The 25,108-nt window shown below is 39.1% G+C and overlaps 1 protein-coding gene across 2 annotated transcripts in view; it reads right to left on the reverse strand.

The window, feature by feature from the left end:
- Positions 1-20,984, reverse strand: part of ahr1a (aryl hydrocarbon receptor 1a) — a 29,286-nt gene extending 8,302 nt beyond the window's left edge. Inside the window, exons 1-6 of one of the 2 annotated variants that reach the window (XM_017471382.3) lie at positions 20,355-20,984; positions 17,924-18,111; positions 3,144-3,235; positions 2,756-2,845; positions 2,491-2,614; positions 1,366-1,496 (exon numbers count right to left, since the gene is read on the reverse strand). In XM_017471382.3, coding sequence (XP_017326871.2) covers positions 1,366-1,496; positions 2,491-2,614; positions 2,756-2,845; positions 3,144-3,235; positions 17,924-18,111; positions 20,355-20,419 — 690 coding nt within the window. In that variant the 5' untranslated portion in view covers positions 20,420-20,984. The remainder of the gene's footprint in view (positions 1-1,365; positions 1,497-2,490; positions 2,615-2,755; positions 2,846-3,143; positions 3,236-17,923; positions 18,112-20,354) is intronic. The other variant, XM_017471372.3, reaches the window with a different exon arrangement.
- Between the last annotated feature and the right edge of the window lie 4,124 nt (positions 20,985-25,108).

The following is a 25,108-nucleotide window of genomic DNA, read 5'->3' on the forward strand; positions in this document are numbered from 1 at the left end:
CATGAGGGTGGATCTATTATGCTTTGGGGTTGTGTGACAGCCAATGGCACAAAACATTTTACACAGACGGAAGAATGGATTACAGTAAATATCAGAAAATTCTGGAAGCAAATGTGACACAGTCAATCAAGAAACTGAAGCTGAAAAGAGGCTGACTTCCACAACAGGACAATGATCTAAATCATACCTCAAAAACCACCATGAACTACTCCAAGTAATGCAAGCTGATACTTTTGGAATGGCCTTCACAAACCCTTACTTGGAAATCAATGAAAATATGTAAGTGGTACAAATAATATCTCAGAACTCAACACATTCTGCAAGTAACAGTGGTTGAAAATGCATTAAACAGAAACTCTATGGATGGCCTTAGGGTTAGAAAATGTGTCTGAAAGGTTTGATATCTGTCAAAGGGGTGTTATTGAGTACTCACTTAGAAGGGTGTCCCAAATATTTTTTTGCTATTGCAATTTTAAAGTTCATCAAACATAAAGTAACTGTTCATCCACAGTTTGTGCTTACTTTTATTTTTGGCTTCAAAAATCAACAAAATATGTCATTTGGCCAGTGAGTATGGACTGGCATACAATGGACTGGCAGTGAGTGTTATTGTTGCATTGAATTTATTACTTAAAAGAGCTTTTTGAAAAAAACTGTTTTCAATTTCATACCACATGTGTGATGAAATTTCTATGTAATATGGTTAAAATTAGGACCGGGCTGTAATATTGCACAAAAACATATTGTGTGAATGTCTGTGATTTGTCAGAACCCTCAGTGGGTATTCATCAAAAAGAATGCAGAACAAGCTCAGAGTATGCTAAATAAAATTTCTGGCATTTGTTAGAGCACATTTGTGTTGCACATGTCGCAGTTAAGAAGCTGTTTTAACAGCCCCAAACATTTCATCGATTCACTTACACAGGAAATCCGTGAAACAAATTAAAACAAATAAAAAAAACAATGCCTCTGTGATGCTGGAAGAAGCATTTTGCTGTGACATGTTTTGGGTCCCCTCATCCATTAGAGGGACAAATGAAATTGCTTTAATTTGTCTGTATATACTATATGTGTTGCTGAAGCATACATTTAAACATCAGACCTTCAGTGGCTCAGAGGTTGGAGAATTTTCTTCCCAATGAAGAAAGAATTAGAGCGTTAAATGGTGAATTATAACTTCATAGTTTTGTGGAAGCTATTTAATTCCAAGGATGCCTGTTTCATTTCTCACATATTTGCGATTTTGGAAGACAAAGAATGATTCAGAGGAAAGAAATTGCTATTTCCCCACTGGTTTAAACTGCTCTTCATTTGTATATTTTCAGTACCTTTTTTCCTTTTCAATTCTGACCTTTTCCAACTTACCAGAAAGCCAGAGGAGTTATTCAGTAGACATCGTAACCTGCACACAAAATTTCGTTCCAGAAAGGCAGAGTTCTCTGGTGGTAACTGCTCGGGGTTGTAATATGTATGTGGTAACTGTGCATCTTGAGTAGCTGCAGGAAACAAAGCATCATGCTCTTGATATTTAAGCAGCAATTGAGATATATATATATATATATATATATATATATATATATATATAGACAGATAGATATTCAAATCACTGATAATCAATAAAATATGGCAATTTGATGCTATTTAAAATCAGGCTGTGTGTAATTTATAATGTATTGTATACAACTCAATGCAGGAAGCATATTTGTTGTTCAGAATGCATACCATCTGCATATAGCCATTATCTGTATAAATATTAAACACACCAGTATTTGCGGGTTGGAAAAATCAGCCATTTCCCAAAAATACGTGGACTAGCATTGTATTTCAAGCAGGGATCTGGAAGGATGCAACTCACTAGCCTCAGTGTAACTACATCTCTGAGGCATCACAAAAGGATCAGTCAAAATAAAATTAGCATGTGAACAATTCATAGCAAATATAAACACCTATCAACTGCATACACGACCTACATTAACTTAACACCACACACCTTTAAAGCACTAAGGTCATAGTTTACACAGTGGGGTTCAGGGACCCTAAGGGGTCTACGAAGTAATTTATTTTATTTGCAACAACTGTGAAATGAAACACATTTAACAAAGTTATTATATTTATGTGAGAGTTATTAGCCCATTTGACTGGTCATGTGAATTGAATGGGTTTAATCCGATCTTCAATAACTCACAAACAAGTAAGACTATACATAAACTGGGCTCTAATGGTAAAAATGTGTAGATAAGTAGTAGAGTTCAAGAAAAGATTAGACCGAATATTTTAACAGTAAACAGGTCAATACTAGGTATTCTTCTTGTGAGTTAAAGACTCCGCAACTGCAAAAAGAACCCCTGGAGAAGAACCCATGAGAATGCAGTGGATCTGTTTCCCTTGTCCTTTTTTTCCCCCACTGTATAAAAAGGGTCTCAGCTTGGCATTGGCCTGGCTGCTACTTTCTCACTATTAAGTGATAAACCCTAGTAATCTTAGTTTTACCTTCTACTAGTTGCCCAGTGTCTGGAGAGTTACTGGGGTTGAGCGCCCAATGGAGTTGCCGGTGAAACTCAGCCCTGTCTTCTGTGTGAATAAGCTCATAAACACTCTGATGGATGATATCTGACTGTGAAAAGCAAAAAATACACACAACCCACTATAACAAGTGCACAAATAACTTATCTCCAGCAGTTAACTGGCATGATAGCAAAAATACGTGCTGAACTAAGTAAGAACTTTTGAGCTTTGGAGCATAATTAAGACCAACCTGATGGAACCCGAGATAGTCCTGAACAGTTGAAGAGACATAAAAAACTGTACCATTACAGGTGACCACCAATAAAAATCCATTGATGACCTGCAAGAAGAAAAGAGGTTGAGCATGGAGGGCTGTTTTAAGATATACTGTAACAGGTACAGTAACAGATATCAAGGTACATTAACAAAATTAACAATGTACAAATGAGAGTAATTAAGTTAGAGCAAATAACACTACATATACCAGATTTACTTTATCTGGCAGGCAAATTTATCAAAAGACACCTTTGACATTTGAAAGCATATAAAAAGTGTAATGCTCTTGTTAGTCTCCATTCTCCTTTTTTGGCAGTAAAGTGCCATAAAATTATATTAGTTACAGCAGAGGCACAGATTACCTGTAACAGTAGTTCACCTTCTGGCAACTCCTGAACATGTGCTTTTGCGCCGTTGTTTGCTGACTGATTAGAGCTGCTGGTTTTCAGGACAGCTAGAAAACAGAACAAAAGTGATAAGATGAGTGCCTCTGTATCTAAGATAATGAGAAAATACATAATGAAGTTTGTTAAAGACATAAATGCTGAAAATGTGTTATAATATATTCTATTTATCATTTGAAACATTGGACAATGGATTCTGTTTTCAAATGGGATACAGATTTCTACAAAATGATTTCAGTAAATCACTATTATAATGAACTATGAACTACCATGTCTGTTCTGCCTGAAGGCATGGTACAAGCTCCTTGTACAACTGTTCTCAGACATTACAGAATGAAGCTCTTGTCAATTATTAATTGTGCCTTATCAAATAGTAAATGCAGTGTGCTCAAATGGTTAAGTTCTAAACATTACTCAACGGCAGGTTCTAGTCATGTTAAATATTAATATTAACATTCATGAAGGCTGCCAATTAATCTGGAGCTGATCTTCACTACAGGGTGTCCCAAAATCTCCATACATAGGGGAAATTAAAATGTTTTAGCAAAATGTCTTTCATATTCAGGGTTTTTTTTATTATTATTATTTATTTAAAAAAAATTTTTGCAGACAGCCTTTAAGAATGCCTTTGACAAAAGAAGAACATATTGAAATCATTCTCATGGCTGGATCGAGAAGCTGTTGCACGGTTACGATGGATTTCACAGGAAACATGGCAAGCACATCACACACGACAACGCTGCCAAACTTATTAACAAATTCAAAAAGACCGGAAGTCTTGCGGACCAACCTAGAAACGTCCGTCCACGATCATCCACTGACGAAGGCACAGTTGACGTAGTCCCCTATGTATGGAGACTTTTTGGGACACCCTGTACATTGTGCTTGTCTATTTGTTGCCAAAATAAAACATAAAAATAAAAACACTTTTTGGTTTCGCATGTAACAGTCCCCTTTGTGCTTAATGATAGAATACCATATAGTGAAGGTTAAATAGCAACTTGGCTGATGCTTTATTTACCTATGGTGTGGTGTTAAAAGCATAAAAGTTCAACATCTACAGAAGCTCTAACTCACTCACATAGTGGTATACAGAAGAGGAATCATGAAAAACAGTTACAAACCCTCAAACTGGAAAATGTTACTTTCACTATAAAAATTGCTTATGAATACAACTGTCATAATTACTCAGTTAAATAAACTTGTTTAATTTGAACAATGACCAATTACAATTTACCTTGGAATCTGCAGTATGGTAGATGGGAGAATCCATTAATGGGGGTCTAAGAAAAAAAATCTTTTTGTGGTAGGAGTTTGTTTAAATGAAGAAATATGCTATGGCCTTTCAACACTGAAATAGTGACAAACTTCTGGGTTGCGTATGTAGCCCTGTTCCCTGAGAAGGGACACGAGACGTTGTGTCACGCTTGATGCTTTGGGAATGCCCCTTGGGGGAAACGGTGTCTGAATACATGTGAAATTATGCTGACTCCTCCTCAGCTGGCTATTCTAGCTTCAATTTCCCGACAGCCCTAGTCACAAACTCTAGCAGCTCTTTATAGGATTCAGAGAGCCACATGGGTTGTGCTTTCTCCCCCATCTCCTCAGAGGTGGAGACAGCAAGCTGATTTACCAGTCCCAGGGGAGAAATCGCACTGTGAGCGCCCGCTGGGACTGGAGACTCAGAACCGGAGGAAAAAGCAATCGAAAGGGACTCGCCTGTCTCTTTCGCTTCCCCCAGATCCATCTGAAACCAAAATGATTTGAGCCGGCAGTCTGCCTCGACAGCGGCCGGTCCCAACTCATGAGGCGCAGATGTCCAGCTCCCTTCACTTGCCTCAAGGACTTGCCTAGCATGCTCTGCCCCCAAACATTTAACACAGAAAGTGTGGCTGTCATGGAAAGGGAACTCAATAACCCAATTGGCAGCACAACATTTAAAAAGACCATATCAATCCAAGTTTCTACTGAAACGATACATACTGTGATGTAAGTGATAGCAGCCTGCTGCTGTGTTCGAAGCTAAGATGTAATTCGACCCAAAACCAGTACAACCACTGAAAATGCCCCCCCAACTTGAAACTGTCAACTATCAACTTAGGGTAGTCTTCTCACCCATAGCTGTAAAACCGCAGTTAAAGTAGTTTTTTATGAGGTTTACATGCTCTGACAGAGCAAACAAATATAGTTTTTTTTCCACTTCACACATCGAACATGCCGAGGTGGGAAATTACATCATTACAGCTTGCAAATTACCACAAGGCACCACAAATGCAGCATAGGTCTCTGCAGGGACCGATTTTGACTAGAATTACTTAGCTTGGCTACTTGATGTTGAGTGTGGCTATTATTGTATTCAATTAAATGGCAAAAAAAAACTCTTTTAACTTGCTGATGGTTTCAAATAAAAACAGTCCTAAACATGTCCAGGTCTCATAATACAGTGCCTTCCACTAATATTGGCAACCTTGGTAAATATGAGCATAAATAAGGCTGTGTAAAACTGTCTTTATCGTTTAACCTTTGTTAAACAAAACATATATTTGAAGAATATTCCCACTGATAATCTAATTTTTTTAGTACACCTAGGTGACTAGGAACAGGAAATTGTTCAACGATGGCTTCCTGTTTCACAGGGGAATAAATTCATAACAATCGGTATGGAAGTATAACAGTGCCAAATGTCCTCATGGCAAAATGCTGAATTACATAAACTGAATAAAAACATATCGCGATAACACTACTTGAATTTCTCTGCCAGAAATTTGACACAAATTTAAAAATAAAATTTTTTTTTTTTAAAAACACAGCAATAGCAATGCTTGAAATAGTTTCCTCTGCAATTCATTGGGTTTGTATATTTTGATTGAAAACAAAATTTCAGCATTCAAAATCCAATACACACTTTCACCTTCCTGAAATACAGTTCCAAAATATTCCATTGTTAAAATACCATCTTCATTATTCGTTAGGTAGTATTTCAACCTCACACATTCAGGCTGCAAAAATTCAGGTCTTAAAATTCAAGTCTTCACTAATTGTAAAAGTGCTTCTCTAATTTTAAGTCAAAGATTTTTTTGTAATATTCGGTGAAGTTTTGCTGATATGCAGCAGCTGTAAATAGAACACTGGGGGGCCTTTGGGGCTTTCAACAAATGGGGAAAAATTACAGTGTTAACTGTAGTGTCTGTTAACTGTGTAGACTTCTGACATAGCAGTACCAGCATTTTTCTTCTCTTATATAAAACAACAGTGCAATAAAACCCACCAACTTTTGTGAAACAAAAAAATTATGCACTGTGTGTTTAAATGCAATGCACTTCATTCAGCTGAGGGATAGTTTGGCTGTGCGAAACTGTCCAGGAACTATTTTCCATGTTAGCTTGGTTAGTTTGCACAAATGAGAGATAAATGAGATATTTTCAAAATCAGGCACATGCACAAAACTGAGCAAGAAACACTCAAAAATGTTTGCAGCGCATTCAGTCAACTTGCAGTTAAACATATCAAGACAAAATAAACACTAGCTAGACAGATTTTTTTTTTTACTTGTGATGCAATGAGAGAACACCACAACTCAAAGCCAAACTTTGGCCAACAATTTACTGTCAAGGTTACAAACATGATGGTCACCAACATCTAACCAATTAGATCAAGGAGGTATATGTACTGTCCACAGTGGACACTAATGCACTTTCCAACCAGACATGGCAGTACCCAATGTTTCTAGGCTCTTCAGTCCATGTCACCACTGCTTTTTAATAGAGAAGAAAAAGATGATGATGAAGATGAAACATAACCAAGGGGAGTGTGTTTGTAGAACAGTCAGTGCTTGGACGTTCTCAGCTGCTGTCTAGGAGCCACTGCATATTTTACATGCAAAATAAGACCTTGGAAATCAAGGTCACAGTGCAGTGTGGGATTACTCCAACATACTGTTGGCCTGGGCTCCTTGTTTGCATTCAAACTTTAGATGGAACAGATAATGGGAACAGTTTATTTTGGTTTAGTTGCATGACAAGCTGAAGGAGAGAGCTCCAAACATAAACAGCTTTATATGGATAAACTTTCTAAGGAAGCAAAAGCATGACTAAATAGTCCAATTAACAGTTTAGATCGCTACAAAATTCCAAACAATCAGTGAACTAATGATACAGAAGCACTACCCGATTTTACCCAATTTTCTCATTTGGGTACGGCTTCAAATGCTTTTTTAAAACATTTTTTTAAATGTTCAACTTTTTTAAAAATTGACAGTCACTCATAGCGTGCACAGAACTGAACTACAGGACTGAATTTGAATTACACACTTTCAAAACACAAGTTATTGCAAATAAAGTAAATTAGCTGTGTACATTTAGGTCATTCTTGGATCTTCAGCCACTCCATAGTCTCAAAGCTAGAAGGAGATTATACACTGGATGGTGTGTAGGACACCATGTGCACACACGTATTCAAGCACTCATTCACACCTAGGGGGAAATTTCCTATCCGATCCACCGATCAGCGAGCTCGGAGGAAACCCACACATACATGCAAAACTCAGACAATAAACCAAGCTCAGCAATGAACTGTGAACCCTTGATCTGTGAAGCACCTCTTCTGTTGTTTCTTTTAAACATGTAGTGTTCTATCTATTTAAATGGTCTGTTTTCAGTCTCTCCAGTTATCACAGATATAAAGAAATATACTTTAAATTACTTTAAAGATCATTTTGCAAAAAATCCAAATAAGCTTTAGAGATCTCTATCGGAATGGGTTTAAACAATGTTTTTCATGCTTGTTCAATGAACCATAAACAATTATTGCACACACCTTAAGGGGACATTTATACGACAATGATGCAATAAAAACGGAAAAGTTTCGTGTACAGACAACGACGTTGTCAAAACGATCCCCGTTCACACGGATCTGTGAGTGAAACGACTAAAAACGCTGTATTATGCATGCTGGGGCAGTAGTTGGCGATGCCACTTTGTAAAGAAACACTACACGCCTGCGCACATAAGCAAGGACGTCAACGTGCCTGCCATGCTGATCCGGGCAAGACTGCCCTATAAACAAATACAAGTAAACTGGGACCTGTGCTTTTTCTGAATAAATATCACAAAACGTTTACTTTTCTCAAACGATTTCAATGTTTTATGATCTACGTGGAGTACAAAAAAGTTTTGTCTCCAGTTACTTAGAATTTCGATAGTTAGACTTTAAAAATTATTCATAGTCATGAGGAATTGTGAAAACTCACGCTTGTCAAGCATAGATCTGGCTTATTTTCCTTGATTAATAAATGTTGAGAAATCCCTAATGTAATATAATTAAATGGACATGAACTTTGTATAAAGGTTTTTTTTTCATTGTGGAAATAGATTTTCTGTCTTCAACCACATCTTTTAGCGTTTCTTGTGCTCCAGGTCAGAATTCTGTTAACAAAGCTCACTCCTTTTTAAATACTGAAAAAAATCTAAATAGTGCAAATAGTGAGACGCTGTCAGTCCGTCTGCTACAGGCAGTAGGCAATTAAGGTCACAGTTACAATAATAAGAACACTAAAGAGACCTTACTACAGACTCTGAAAAACACCAAAGAAAGGTGTCTAGGGTTCCTGCTCACCTGCGTGAACATGCCATAGACCGGCTGCAGGGAGGCATGAGGATTGCAGATGTAGCCAGAGCAATTAACTACAATGTCTGTAATGTAAGACGCCTAAGACAGTGCTGCAGGGAGACAGGAAAGACAGCTGATCGTCCATGTAGTGGAAAACAACGTGTAACCATGCTTCCCCCCCAAATGTGATCGAGAACTTGTAAATGCCTTGGTGGAAGAGTGGAGTAACATCTCACGTCAAGATCTGACAAATCTGGTGCAGTCCATGAGGATGAGATGCACTGTAGTACTTAAAGCAGCTGGAGGACACACCACATACTGACTGTTACTTTTAATATTGAACCCCTCTTTGTTCAGGGACTCGTTATTCCATTTCTGTTCCTCAAATGTCTGTGAAGCCTGTTCAGTTTATGTCTCAATTGTTGAATCTTTTTATGTTAATACAAATATTTACACATGTTAAGAAATTTGCAGGATATAAAAGCAGTTGAATGTGAGAGGACGTTTCTCTTTTTGATGAGTATATATAATTAAACACTGTTAAGATATATGTTTTTGTCTTTTTAATAGACTCAAGAAACAGACCAACTGATTTCAATTACAACATAACGATTAATTCTCACGCGGTCCAAATAAATACGGAACAAAAAGGGTTACACGCTGAGCTGTAAAGTAATCACAGCCGTGCTGATGTTCAGTACAGCAGCACTGGCAACACCTGAAATATTAGAAATGGGGACGTTTTTCACTCAAACGCACAAGTGTAATGCAAAGCTGAGATGCCTTTTATTTCAGCACATCAATGAACGTCAGACATGTAAAAGGAAACCACCTAAAAACTCCTGATTGGTAAGTCAAATTGACTACACTGATCAATGTTATTATTACTTAATGACAACGACTTGATGAATTTATGAGGGTTAAGTATTTATGTAAAATACTTAACAGTAAAACAGCTAATAGTTTAATGAGGCCTGTTATTTTTAGACTGCTTCTAATGGGAAGACAACATATAAGTGTAGGCCACTGATTTAGTACCATTTACATAAAGAAACAAAGATCAACACAATCCACTGGAATGTTTCAATTTCAAGTGTATTTTATCATTATTTCATTTAAAATAAGTTGCTATAATTGGAACAGGGAGTAATTGTTAGATTAGTAATTTATCCAAAAAATAGATGACATTGTTCAATCTTTAAAAAATGATTCGTTGCTGCCTTAAACCCAAAAGAACGGCAGATCCCTGCAGTGTAATGACACGTTCTCAAGCTTTACATGATCTGTGAAAAACAGGGCAGTCTCAACTTTTGCAAAAACACATTAATAATAATAATAATAATAATAATAATAATAATAACAACAACATTCATTTACAGAGAAGACAATGCTATATGTAACAAGACTCCGGTTTGCTGTTTGATATGACAAAGTGCTTTTGGGATCTTTAGTAAACAGACTGGTATAAAAGAGGAAATGTGTGCTAGTAAAACATTAAGATCATATCTCAGCAGGCTTCTCTGCACCGTTCGCATGCAATAGGTTTCGAGCAGGACCCTGAAGAATTCCTCTCACTCCACCACTGGCTCACATCAAGACTTGGCAGGGTCCCTGGTGTTCAATGAAACGGGTCAAAGTTTGGAGCTGGAGACAGTGAACATCAAACTCTTTCGTAATTCTCTTCTGCAATGTCAAGAGTTCACGGAGTCTGTTCAAGATTACTCACGCAAGCACTCTAGGCCAACCCTCATGAGACCAAGCATAATGGTGCATATACAACACACAACAATAATCAGTGGCTCTCAGGGCCCATGAAGGAAACTCAGGCATCAATGGGTAATCCTGCTGGGCCATTTTCTCATGCCATTTGCCAGTCACCCCTGGCTTCAGCCTGACTCAATAGGGAGTTGCTCAGACTCTGCCAGACCTGAGGAACTGCAGCACCTCTTTTTGGTTACTTATTTCTAGTGATGCATTTTCCTTTGTGTCTCTCCTGCTGAATGGTTGAATGTTTTTTGAAAAGCCATACCACGTGCTGTTTATTGCTGAGTCTGCAAAGTTAGCTGCCAACTAGGCCTGTGGCTATGTGGCACTGGTGTGGTTGAGTGGTTTTCCTTTGCCTTATCACAGGTTGTTTGTGTATCACAGGTGTCTGCTAATTTACAGCGGTGCTTGAAAGTTTGTGAACCCTGAAGAATTTTCTATATATCTGCATAAATATGACCTAAAACATCATCATATTTTCACACAAATTCTAAAAGTAAACAAAGAGAACCCAGTTAAACAAATGATACTAAAATGTTATACTTGGATGTTTATTTATTGAGGAACGTGATCCATTATTACATATCTGTGCGTGACAAAAGTATGTGAACCTCTAGGATTAACAGTTAATTGAAAGTGAAATTAGAGTTAGGTGTTTTAAATCAATGGGATGATGATCAGGTACGAATGAGCGCCCTGTTTTATTTAAAGAACAGGGATATATCAAAGTCTGATCTTCGTAACACATGTCTGTGAAAGTGTATCATGGCACAAACAAGGGGATTTCTGAGGACCTCAGAAAAAGAGTTGTTGATGCTCAACAGGCTATAAAAGGTTACAAAACCATCTCTAAAGAGTTTGGACTCCACCAATCCACAATCAGACAGATTGTGTACAATTGGAAGAAATTCAAGACCATTGTTATCCTCACCAGGTGGGGTCGGCCAACAAAGATCACTCCAAGAGCAAGATGTGTAATAGTCCACAAGGTCACAAAGGAACCCAGGGTAACTCCTTAGCAACTGAAGGCCTCTCTCACACATTGGCTAATGTTAATGTTCATGAGTCCACCATCAGGAGAACAATGAACATCAATGGTGTGCATGGCAGGAGAAAGGAGAAAGCCACTGCTCTCCAAAAAAAAAAAAAAAAACACTGCTGCCCATCTGCAGTTTGCTAAAGATCATGTGGACAAGCCAGAAGGCTATTGTTTTGTGGATGGATGAGAGCAAAATAGAACTGTTTGGTTTAAGTGAGAAGAGTTATGTTTAGAAAAAGGAACACACTCCATTCCAGCATAAGAACCTTATCCTTTCTGTGAAACATGGTGGTGGTAGTATCATGGTTTGGGCCTGTTTTGCTGCATCTGGGCCAGGACAACTTGCCATCATTGATGGAACAACGAATTTTGAATTACAGCAGCAAAGTCTAAAGGAAAATATCATGGCATCTGTTCATGAACTGAATCTTAAGAGAAAGTGGGTTATGCAGCAAGACAATGACCCTAAGCACAGAAGTTATTCTACCAAAGAATGTTTAAAGAAGAATAAAGTTAATGTTTTGGAATGGGCCATTCAAAGTCCTGAACTTAGTCCAATAGAAATGTCGTGGAAAGACCTTAAGCAAGCAGCTCATGTGAGAAACCCACTAATATCCCAGACTTGAAGCTGTTCTGTACTGAGGAACGGGCTAAAATTCCTCCAAGCCGATGTGCAGGACTGATCAGTAGTTACCAGAAACGTTTAGTTGCAGTTATTGCTGCACAAGTTGGTCACACCAGATACTGAAAGCAAAGGTTCACATACTTTTTCCACTCACAGATATGTAATATTGGACCATTCTCCTCAATAAATAAATGACCAAGTACAATATTTTTGTTTAATCTTGTTTAATTGGGTTCTCTTCATCTATTATTAAGACTTTTGTGAAGACTTTATGATGTTTTAGGTCATATTTCCGCATAAATGTAGAAAATTCTAACAAACTTTCAAGCACCACTGTAGCTGGGTTGAGATTAATAAGCAGCACTGTGGCTGGAGCTTCCCAGTCATACAAAAACATTTTCTTTGCTTTGGACAATGTTTTGATTCCCCCTATTTTGCATTTTTGTCCACTATACACTGAGCAGTTAGCCTAAAGAGCCATACTTCCATGTTTTGCAGAATCCTTTTGAAAGCCAAAGACAGGTACCAGCAAGGTGCTTGCTTTCTCTGCCTGTCTTGCTGATGCCGCTCTCCCCAGGACAAATCAGGCAAATCAACACTACATCATCTGTCCTGTGTACTGGGGTAGCACTTTGGGCTTGCCACCAGAAGGCTCAGAAGGTTTCCGAAGCACAAAACCAACATGGCCAAAGAAAACAAGGTCCATGTTTCAGTGCCTACGGGCTCTTACCTGCCTTGCACAATTCTTACACAAAGAGTGACATCCTCAGATGTCTATCGTACATCTGAGTCTCCACCCTCCACACACACATCTCATGGGACAGGCCCTAAACTACTAAATAGTCCCATTGAGCATGCTACTGCAACAGGAAGCTTTACAGCCAAAATCATTGGGTCCTGATGTCAGCATTGCCGGGATTACACTACAATTCCACTGCTGGCTCCCACCTTGTCAGGACTCAGGGCCTTGTTGATATTAGACGCCAAAACAATTACTGCTGACACAAAACTTTTGCGCTCTCTAATCCCTGCATTACAAAACAAGGGGTTTTTGTTTGAACACATAGTTGTTTGTTGTTGTTCAAACCTTAAAACCTCAAGACTGGATTACATCAGTGGAACAGTGGAACTGTGCAATACTTATTTTTATAGGAGTTCCCCAGGGCTTGCTGGATTCGCAAGCTTTTCAGAAGTGGGTCATCAGCCTAAAACTGAACCCCAAACACTAGAAATGGAAACATATCCTTGACTAAGCAAAAGGAGCCTCGCTCTAGTTTGCTGGAGATGCAAAGCTTTTCTAACAAAATGGATCCGCTTAGGGGAGTCCACCATCAGCGAGGCTCTCATTGCAGATGCCTGCCTTGCATGCTAGGTAGGGAGCAGTTTGGCGACACAGGGACACAGGGACTGTGGGGCCCCCTGATGTAAGAACCGAACCAATGAATGGTTCACTCAAACAACATTCTGTCGGTCAGTTATATCAGTCATCAGAGTGGCACGACGACAAACGACCCACAGATGGCCTACCCATCTACTACAAGCTTTTCTGTTTCTATTGCTGATGCTTCCCAGATTGTCCTGAATTCAGCAATTAGGCCAAAGTGCAAAGTCCACATTGGCAACTTAGTCTGAAAGCAGATCTGGTGTCCGAAATGAGCAAAAAAGTTTTAGTACCCTCAGCCAGGCCACTGCTGCCTGTGGGTCTGGCGCGTCAGTATGAATTAACAACTGAAGAGTGCAACCCAGCAGTCTAGGAACCACACAAATGCAAAAGCCTCCAAGACATGTCTTGTATATCCTTAAGTGCACTCCACATGCTAGAGTCTGTGCATTTCCAAATTTTCTCCAGGGAAGGTAAGATAAGATAAGATAAGATAATACTTTATTAATCCCCAGATGGAGAAATTAGGGATATGTGGTATATATAGGTATATGTGTCTGCAGTTTCTCTGGGGTAACCTTGTGGTAGCATGCTGGAAAGATGCAAAGGGCTTCCTTGTCTAAGCAGAGGCTGGCCCACTGGGTGGTGGACAACATCATCATGGCCTACAAATGTTCTGGACACCCAGCTTCTACCATGACATGCCACTCTGCAAAAAGCATCTTGGGAATTACATAGCCACTGAGACTTGAACATTGCAGTGGGTGACACAAAAAAACCCAGAATGCACTATTTATTGATATAACCACAAATTAAGAAGCAGATATCAGTTTTTTTCTCAATCTGAGTTTATGGTTTTAAAAAGTTTACCTATTTATTGTTTAGTTTTAATAAAAATGATTACTTCTGTCAAAGTGTTACTTGTGAAATTAAAAGGATGTTACATCATAACCATCACATATACCAAAACCATGATCATTTTTATTGTGAAACATTTGACCATACTGCTCACCACTACCATGTCTTACACACAGTAAGTACACTGGTCATGTTTCGAATAAAAAATTATGTATGTACTAACAGCCATGCTGCCACTGAAGACCAATACAAGTTTTGACTGATATACCTCACAATGATATAACTGATATAACTGTTGACATATCTGTCAGGAGCATTTTATTTACTTCACTTGTCAAACAACCAAAAAAAACTCTTCACCCTTTTGCATTTTGCAGATCAAACTTTTCATTTGATATGTTAGTTGAAATGCAACATGCTCCGATTGGTTCCTGTATTTCTCAATAGGACAAAACCCCAACCCCATCCCCGCACCCCAATGCTATGGGGTGCATTACTGGTTTTTCCAAATCCTGCACTCTGCAAACCTAGGACATGGGCTGGCTGTGGGTAGGCACTATTTTTTACTAGGCATATTAATTAGCTTGAATGATAGACAATATTTCCAGAAACAGCAGTGGAAGATGCAGGCACCTGAAATTTCAAATGTCAAACTTCATCAAGCAAAACTCTATACGTGAAATGAGAGAACACCACAGCACATAGCCAAAATATTAGTTAAAACACTTTCTGCTTTGGTGAAGACACATACATGAACTGTTTCATCAGAGACGTTATAAGGAGAGAATAGAGACTATGGCTGCGTTTGAAAATCCCTACCACCCTACCACACAGTAGGCGAAAAGCAGTACGCTGAAGGAGTGGTATATCGGAATTCACAGCATTGACAAAACAGTAGGCGAGAAATACCCGGATGACCTACAGCTTTCACCTCGATTCTGCAGTATGGAACCATTGGACACTGTGAACACTGCGCTGTCCCATAATGCAATGGGACTGGCGCGGAAGAGCTGCAAGAATCAGCACGGCGTAGTACGGACGGATTTTATTCATGTCTACCATTTGTCCTGATCAATACGTATTGTATCAACAGCCGAGCAGTAGGTACTGAATCTTATGCAGTAGGCACTGTCACGGTATGTGATTTCAGACACAGCCTATGACTAAATAGAGAAGCGCCTCCCAGAAATTCAAGAACTCATGTATTTCAGACTATGGGGAAAAAAAGATATAATTAACACATCATGCGTTTGAGTTAAATTGCTTTAATACTTTTAGCCTATCTATATGGACATCCGGGCAACCAAATCATGGGACTGGGCAAGTCCACTGGAGTTTTGATTTGCCTGGTGGACTAGCTAATGAATTTATTAGTTGTACACCCCTGAAACTCCACACACTATCTTAAAATACATATAACAGCTTAATTTACTAAAGTGCAACACAAACATGCACTACTGCACTAACTGAAGCACATGCCATTATTATGGTTTTTGAAATACACCTCAGTTGGCGTAGCAAAGCATAGACTTTGACAGGTTACAGACTCATTTGTCTGTACATTTATTTTCTACTTTCCGCAGGATCTCACACTCCCAGGTGACATCCTGTTATTTGAGAGAGTTTCACTTCTTCCCTTTTCAGTGAGGTACTGCTGAGACCTAACACAGGAAATACACTGATAAACACAACGCTTCCTTTATCGGTTGCTTATGATGGATTAATTACCATTTTGACATGAGTCATGTTTGTACTTTATGGGTAGATACTTGCAGTATGAAAAACAGTCAAATTCTTATAAGCTATCTTTTAAAGAAACAAGGAGAGATTCATATCCAGGACGGATCCTTTTTTTTTTTGGAAGGATGTGGAGAATTACGTGAGAAGTGTGCTTTGGGTTCAGTTTGGGCATTATCAAAATCCTCACAGCTGGAACAGAAGATTTTCTTAGTGCTGTAGTATAAAACCCTGGAATATATTGTGAATTAATTGCCTATAAGGTGTTCTGAACTTTAACATAACAGGTCAGCTTTTCAAAAGTCTAGTACAAGGGCAAAACTGTTTGCGAGTTAAGCGCTACATAAATAAAGTTACAAAATTTTGCCTTGTTTTACGTAACCTGTTGACTGTTAATACTTCCCAGAAGACAGAGATTTAATTCCTGCTATTATACTTGACCTTACAGCAAGACCAATGGACAAGTCGTATGAACTCAGGGGCTTTCATACTTGCAGTTTTGTTTGAAACAGAGCACAGTTTGCATGAAAAATTGGTCATGTGAAAGCGGTCATGTGGACCAGGAAGTGAACCGCGGTACCAAAATATTGATGTGACAGTGAGGAAATCTTCCCACCAGTTAATTGGCATGTGACAACACTGGTAATACCGGTATCACTGGACAGGTGGGCGGGGGGTGTTAGAGCCGATGGTGGATGGGTGGCGTGGGGTGGAGGGGTTCCCCCTTTCTTGTGAATGCCCATTTCACGTTCGCTTTCAAATTAGTGGAAATTCGGTGCAGCAACTTCTTCAATGGTGAGTTCATTATTCTTCTTAATGAAGACTCGCTTATATTAAACATAGAAGTTTTGAAAACAAATCTTCCACCATCGTGTTGTCAGTCAGCTCGCTTCACTCTCACTCGTGATAAATGAAATCTGACTCCTGATGATCCGTGCTGCAACTCTGACTCATTCGGCTCATGCTGAATTGAGCAGACGTGTGCAGTTTTTAATTGTAGCGTCCGTTCTCTAACCGAACTAAATGGTTTTTATTACAAAAAAAGGCAAAACAACGGTGGGGGCGGTGCTGTGGTGGGAAAGTGATGTAATTGGTGTGCGGCTGAAACACCGGTAACACCGGGAACATCGACTAGCATAGCAAGCCTACACCAAAAAATTTATTTATATATATATATATATATATATATATATATATATATATATATATAAATATATATATATATATATATGTATGCTTAATCGCATTGTGTCCTACAAGCACGTTTGTGATGACCTAAGATGAAAGCAAATGCACTGGGCTTCGATTGACTCGAGTGAGTCTGAAACCAGACCAACGCTGCCGGGGGGGCGTCGGAACAATCACACTTGGAGTTGGTGGCAAACATGCCCAGTGTGAAAACCACCTCAAATTAAAGAAGTGTCGTCCAAAAACATGAACTAGAGCTTAACTACTTCCTTACCCTAAAACCATCTAGGATGTGGAAATCGCAATATTCCCTGGTGACAGGAAACATGACGCTCTGGTAACAGTTCCAAATCCCCTTATATTGTCTTTCTTGTATCATGTCCAATTTTAGCTCATAGTGCCTAAAATTAAGACCCTTAATTCACTAATACCTCGTTACTCTTTTCTCAGGGAAGTGAAAATGAGAAAATGTGTACGGACTTGGGACAGGAACAAAATGAATGTCTACTACTGTCAGGTGTGTTCATCTTAAAACTTACTATTGAAGTGACTCTTGGCTCTCAGACAGCCAACGCTCAGCCTGAGAACGGTTAATTTGTCCAGTTTAGCAACAATGTCCTGATGAAAAGGCAGCAGGCTGGCCAGCCGGTCCAGTTCTCCATTCAGTCGATCACGGTGCCTTTTAGAGGGATTTGACTTTGCGGGTTCCACTGGAGACTCCTTCACACTGCAGGAAAAGGAGTGAGAGGAAATAAAATGAGCTTTATATACTCAGTAGCACTGCATCATCAAACTCATGTATGTGTAGGTTATATACCAGACACTATTTACGCAAGATCTCAACTGTGTTGCATTTCTGTGAAACAAAGTGTGTGTATGTGTCCTGTCGCAAAATGCGGTGAAAACTCCCACACTCGGTGTAGGATTTCTCAATGCCAGTTTGCCCACAGCGAATTGGTGCAACCAGCTAGCCAGATACTTGTGATAAGGGATTTTGAATATTTACCTCCTAACAAGTGAATGCGTCTGTATGTTGATCGATCTTAAGCAAATACTTGTGTATATACTACGGGGTGGCTTAGGAATTCTGAACTGAGAGGTCTTCGGTTTTTCCTGTTGAGAGGTTGGGACTTACAAGTCACAGTATCTATAGCTGAATGCAGCATTAGTGCTTTGTAGCCACAGGCCGATCAGATGGCTAAACGGCAAAGCGTGTGGAAGATTGACTACGTTTACATGGACAGCAGTAATCTAGTTATTGACCTTATTCTGAATAAGACAATATTGTGATTAATGTTCCTGTTTGACATGTTATAGCACATAGATCGATTAATGTCATTACATCCCCACGCCACGCCGTCCGACGTTCCCTCCAGAATTTCACGTATCGACATACAATTAGTCTTCGTTATGGTAGCGTATACCGTTTTGGGTGTTTCATTTTTAAGCTTCAAGTGTAGTTAATTATTTGTCATGCTGTACGTGAAAATAGACGACTGCTTGAAGCCTTGAGCTGCTTCCAAAACCGCATACTTGCCTACTATATAGTAGCCGAAATAAATTGCATATCTCCTACTATATAGTAGATAAGTACACGGTTTCGGACGCAGCCGTGCTCTCTTGTTTGCCATCAAACGGTTGAGCACTGCCGCGTGTGTGTGCACGTGTCCTGTCGCAAAATGCGGTGAAAACTCTCATACGACGTTAATAATGTGATTAAGGTGTTTACATGTCTGTAATACACTTCTATAATATGACGAAAACAGGAATACTCCACATGTCTTAATTCGATTTGTGTTTACTTCGAGTATGACTTTAATCGGATTAAGGTCATCAATAATCGCTGTTTACATGGTAGTTTCTTAATCAGAGTATCGTCTTAATCGGGTTAAATCGGATTATTGTTGTCCATGTAAATGTACTGATAGAACAGTGGCACAGCTGTCAAGAACGTAGCACGCTTAACAACTGCCAGCAGCGGTATACTGAGGGAGATGACTCAACCTCTAAACCTCTCAACAGCTAACCACAGGTCCACTAGGCAGGTGGCTGTGGGACTCAGCTGAAGAACAGAGGAAAGGCAGCTCAAAATGTATAGAGGGAAATGCGGGGAACTTCAAGGCCTGTACGCATAACATTGCCAGCTCTCAGTGGTGGGAGCGCACAGGACTGAGGGGTGTGTGCCGTACTGAGCAACAGAACAGATAGTAGTGAACTCGCAGACTGCACAGAAGTCACAGATAACAAGGCGAGCAGGCCAATAAGTAACCACGGTACGGCTCCAAAAGGTATGAAATACCCTCAGCACAGCCGTGAAGACACGAAAGGAGATAACATGGGCCTGTCGCCGATTTTCGACAACCTGTAGCTCAGACCATAGTCACAAGCTCTCCTTTACACCCACAGCTCCAAACTGGACCTGAGGCGAGAAGAAGAAAAGCGACAATGGCCATATGATAACGCCATTTATATCCAATACTGTGTCACACAGTCAGTCTGGTGGTTAAGAGGGATGCAACACAGCTGAAAATAATACTTTCTTACTTTAATTACTAGTCAATGTTATTAAATGCACGGTCAAAGCTAAAAAAATATTTTATTGTTAAGCCTGACGGCTACTAAAAGTTTGGTTATTTTACTACATGGCAAAACGTTAATACTTGGTTATATAATTGCTTAATTAACAGCTAGCTATCAAGACGTAGCTTACAAATAAGCGTTGAGGATCCGTTATTGATATTGTAGTGTAGTGATAAGCTCGTAACGACGTATAATTTACATTCTATAATTCATATCTATTAATATTCGTTGTTAAATATTATAATAGCGTGTATAAATATTACTAATACGGTCCTGCTGACAGGAAAGCTAGAAACCTAACCAGAGTGAGGTTGTGTGTCAGTGCACCACACTAACCATGATATCGTGCTATTACATTGACTTCTTCAGAAGAGTTAAGTATTTGTTTACCTTTTCAGGACGGGTTTCCTCCGTCTGCGACTTGCATAAATGTTTTTTGCGCTGGTGGTTTCCATTGTTTTAGTCCTTGACGGACTCTTGCCCTGCAGTAGTTTCAAAACAAACCCGCGGCGCTGAGAGCAGCTTTGGTTAGCTGGAGTGTCGCTACTCTTAGCTAGCTACAGATACAAGTGACTAACAGTTCATCCAAACAACTCATATTACAGAGTTAACTCATATGCTGAGGACACATGGGTAAATCTGGCTACAACACGATGTCACTCGATGCACGTAGACTTCTTTGGCTCTACACGTACACATCGCTTTGCATGATTTCAAACAGCCGTCTCAAAAGTGCCTGAAACACCTTCCTAGCTCGCTAACACTACACAAGCCCAGCACTAGCTAACAACTCAGCTGTAACTAACGTTTAGTTAGATAGGAAAGTGCACCCGAGAAACGCACACTAGCATTTCTGCTTCAGAAATTAATCACAAACGACTATCTACACATTAGCAAGCAATTGTTACATATTACTTCAGATATAGGTTGGTTGCCAACAAGCTTTGATAACGAAGTCGCTTCAGATAATTCCCCTGTCCGTCTTGAGAGTGCGACATCAGCCGTTCGCGAATGAGTCGATTCTTTGATCCGACTCTTTAGAGGAGCCGACTGGAATGTCTAAATCCTTTTACTGGAAATTTAAATGACACATTGTTTAATCCAAACAAAACAGCACTGCAGCAAAAGGACGCTCAATGTGCTGTACTGTATATGTGAATGTAGATATGCACCGCCTCGCAGTGTAGTGCATATTCAATATGTTTTACAGCAAGCACAGTGTAAAGTGTAATGTTATTGTGTCAATTAGATGGTAAACAACCATCGGCAACAACTTCGGCTGGTTTACAAGAAAATGGCAATGAGCCGTTAGAGAGTCGAAAGAGTCGTCTGGTGAGCTGAGCCGAGTGCTCTGACTCAAGGAAAAGAACCGGAATTCTCATCACAAGTTCGCCCACAACACAAACTTAATATCTAAAAGTAAAAATAAATAAATAAAACTGACAAAATCTGGAAACCAACAGAAACTATGCAACTCTCTCTCTCTCTCTCTCACTCTCTCTCTCTCTCTCTCTCTCTCTCTCTCTCTCTATATATATATATATATATATATATATATATATATATATATATATATATATATATATACACATACATACTCACATTCACACACACACCCTGTCATGATTGGTTATATGTTCTCTCGTACAATATGCATAGTTCTCGATGATACATAAACATAAAACATGCTAACTTATTGATAAACTGCTACTGCTTGTGTGTGTGTGTGTGTGTGTGTGTGTGTGTGTGTGTGTGTGTGTGTGTGTGTGAGTGAAATCAGACAGGTTACCATATCACTAAGCACAATAGCTCAGTGAAAACTTGTGCAATATAACATTTCCCAGCATTGTTCCTTGTTCCCACCCACGTCTTTCACTCAGGCCTGACTGACCTGATAAATCTCATAGTAAACACGAATATCCTTGAAAATACAGATTCTTGGAACAAACTGACTAAACGCATATTTGTGAAAAGGGCAAAATTTTGTGCTGACATGTCGAAGAAGATAACAAGAAGTAATCACCTTGATGAATAGCTACCCATGTACTGTAGAGTTACCTAAGCGAGTGTGTGTGTACAGTGTAAATATACTGCAGTACACCCTTGGTGACACGTCTGGGTCTAACAGCACCCAACCCAACACGAGTACAGTTCAAAACAGGCCTGTGTTTAAGTGTCTGAACTGATCTTTATCAGGAGATAAATAGGGAGTTATGAGCTGGGGAGCCAAAAATGTCAGAACAGTTTCATTTGTGTTATTGCATGGGTTTTCAACATGAAATGATATCAGGAAAATGTCTTTTAAAAAAGTTTCTAGTTTGTTGTTATCTATAATTGTGTAACATGGCCATACATTTTCAGTAGGCTCTTCCTTGTTTGACTGCTTGGCATCAAAGAAATAGACAAATAAACATGCTCTGATTGATTTCTGGCAAATGTGATATAGTAAGGCAGGCACGGTGGCATAGCAGGTAGTTTTGCTGCGTCACAGCTCCAGGTCCTTAACTGATTAGATCTGAGTTCAGGTTACTATTTGTGCAGAGTTTCACATGTTCTCCCCTCATTTGTGTGCATTTCCTGGCAATGATATAGTGAGTAATGCCTTTAACTAGCAAAAATAAACATATTTTGCTTTCATTATTCAGTGTATACACCTATCAGCCGTAACATTAAATCCAGTTACAGGTGAAGGGAATAACACTGATCACTTCATTACAATGGCACGTGTCAAGGTGTGAGATATATTAGGCAGCAATTGTACAGTCAGTTCTCGAAGTTGATGAGTTGGAAGCAGGAAAAATGGGAAAGTGTAAGGATCTGAGCGACTTTGACAAGGGCCAAATTGTGATAGCTAGACGACTGGGTCTGAGCATCTTCAAAACTGCAGGTCTTGTGGGGTGTTCCTGGTATGTAGTCGTTAGTAGGTTACCTACCAAAAGTGGTCCAAGGAAGGACAATTGTTGAACCGTGACAGGGTCATAGGAGCCCAAGGCTCACTGATGCGTGTGGGAAGCGAATGCTAACCCGTCTGGTCTGATCCCACAGAAGAGCTACTGTAGCACAAATTGCTGAAAAAAATGCTGGCTATAATAGAAACGTGTCAGAACACACAGTGCATCACAGCTTGCTGCGTATTGGGTTTCGTAGCCGCAGACCAGTCAGAGTGCCCATGCTGACACCTATACACTGCCGAAAGCACCTACAATGGACTCATGAGCATCGGAACTGGAACATGGAGTAATGGATGAAGGTAGCCTGGTCTGATGAATCATGTTTTCTTTTACATCATGTGGACAGCCAGGTGTGTGTGCATTGCTTATGTGGGGGAGAGATGGCACCAGGATGCACAATGGGAATGGGAAGACAAAGTACACCCTTTTATGACAACGGTATTCCTTAATGGCAGTGGCCTCTTTCAGCAGAATAATGCACCCTGTCACACTGCAAACATAGTTCAGGACTGGTTTCAGGAACATGACAAAGAGTTCAAGAGATTGTCTCGGCCTCCAAATTCCCCAGATCTCAATCTGATCGAGCATTTGTTGTATGTGCTGGACAAACAAGACCATGCCTCGATGTGTCAGCGCTGTTTTGGCTGCACAAGGGGGACTTACACAACATTAAGCAGGTGGTTTTAATGTTATGGCTGATTGTTGTATACATCCCAATATATGCATTTGCCTTACCTGAAGAAACACATTATGAATTTGGAATTAGAGCGTTACTCTATAAAGCAACATTAGACGGCATTATATCATTCTTACATTCTTTGAAAAAAAAAAGGTTTCTATATGGTAAGACTTCAAGGTTCTATGTAGAATCCTTCAGCAGAGATTTCCCTTTCAGAAAAGGTTTCCCGCTTTTAAAATCTAGGACTGGAAACCACCCAAAGACCTGAGAAGGCATTTTTCTAAGAGTTTATATAGCAAAAAAATAAATATGATTTTTTTTTTTTTTTTTTTTTACAATTGCTAAATGTATTAATCTTCATACTTTATACTGATTTAAACATTTACTAGCAGAGTTCTGAGGTATAAGCTTACAGTGCTGAAAGGAAAATGACTTTTTCAGTATTTCAGTTTTTCTCACAGTTTTCTTGAAGCATAAAGGTTTGTTGATACACTTTGCCACTAAAATTCCGATTTATCAGTGGGAAAAGGAAGTCAACATTCCAGTCTAATCTAATCCTGTTTGAAAGGGTTGGTAGGTTTTTGCAAGTTTTTTTTTTTTTTTTTTCGTTTTGTAAGAATGAAGAATAATTAGACAAATCATAATATGCAAGCTGGAAATTATCAGTGAGGATTTTTATCCAGAAAGAGTGTCCAGTAATTAAGTGGGGTTTTTTTCTTATTCTTTTGTGTTCAGTCATTAAATAAATCATACAGCTCCAATTTGACAATACATCCCAGTTGATAAAAGGCTAAACACTTGACATAATTAAAGGTATTTAGTTTCAATGGGACATTTTGGTCATTTTCAGTGTGTATGTGTAGACTAATAAAACCAAAGCAATAGATAATAATGATACAGTGTGTTATATCTGTGTAATTACAGGATAATGGTTACAGATTGGATGAACTATTATGTTTTGTGTGTGTGTGTGTGTGTGTGTGTGTGTGTGTGTGTGTGTGTGTGTTTCATTTTTTTTTTCCTTTGTGTTTTTTTATGACTTACCACTATGCCCCAGAAACAATGGAAATAACTGAAATAAAACAAGGCTGCTGGAAAAAGGAATCATTTTTCGTTTTCGTGGTATAAAGCTGGTTCATTAAGTTGCATTATAATGCCTGTATGATTTTCTGAGAATATTTTCTTGTTGAATTAACTTGATGAATGTACAAGTTCATAAAAAAAAATTTTAATGAATTAAACTTATAATACTTGAACACTGCAGTATGTTGATGCAGATATAATGATCTGCGCATAGCATGTGTTCTGCATATGGAGTGGCAGCTCTAAAAATAAATCAGAAATGCATGCACACCACTGTTAACTTGTTTCTCACACAAAGACTGAAAAAAAGTGAAAAGACTGAAAAATGGCTAACTTTTTGGGCTAGTTTCAAATATTTTCGAGTTGTAGCTGTGCTGGGAAACTTTACTGAAACCTGGCAACTGGAGCTTCATACTTGAGCTTTTCAGTAC

Source organism: Ictalurus punctatus, chromosome 1, assembly GCF_001660625.3.
Source record: "Ictalurus punctatus breed USDA103 chromosome 1, Coco_2.0, whole genome shotgun sequence".
NCBI lineage: Eukaryota > Metazoa > Chordata > Actinopteri > Siluriformes > Ictaluridae > Ictalurus > Ictalurus punctatus.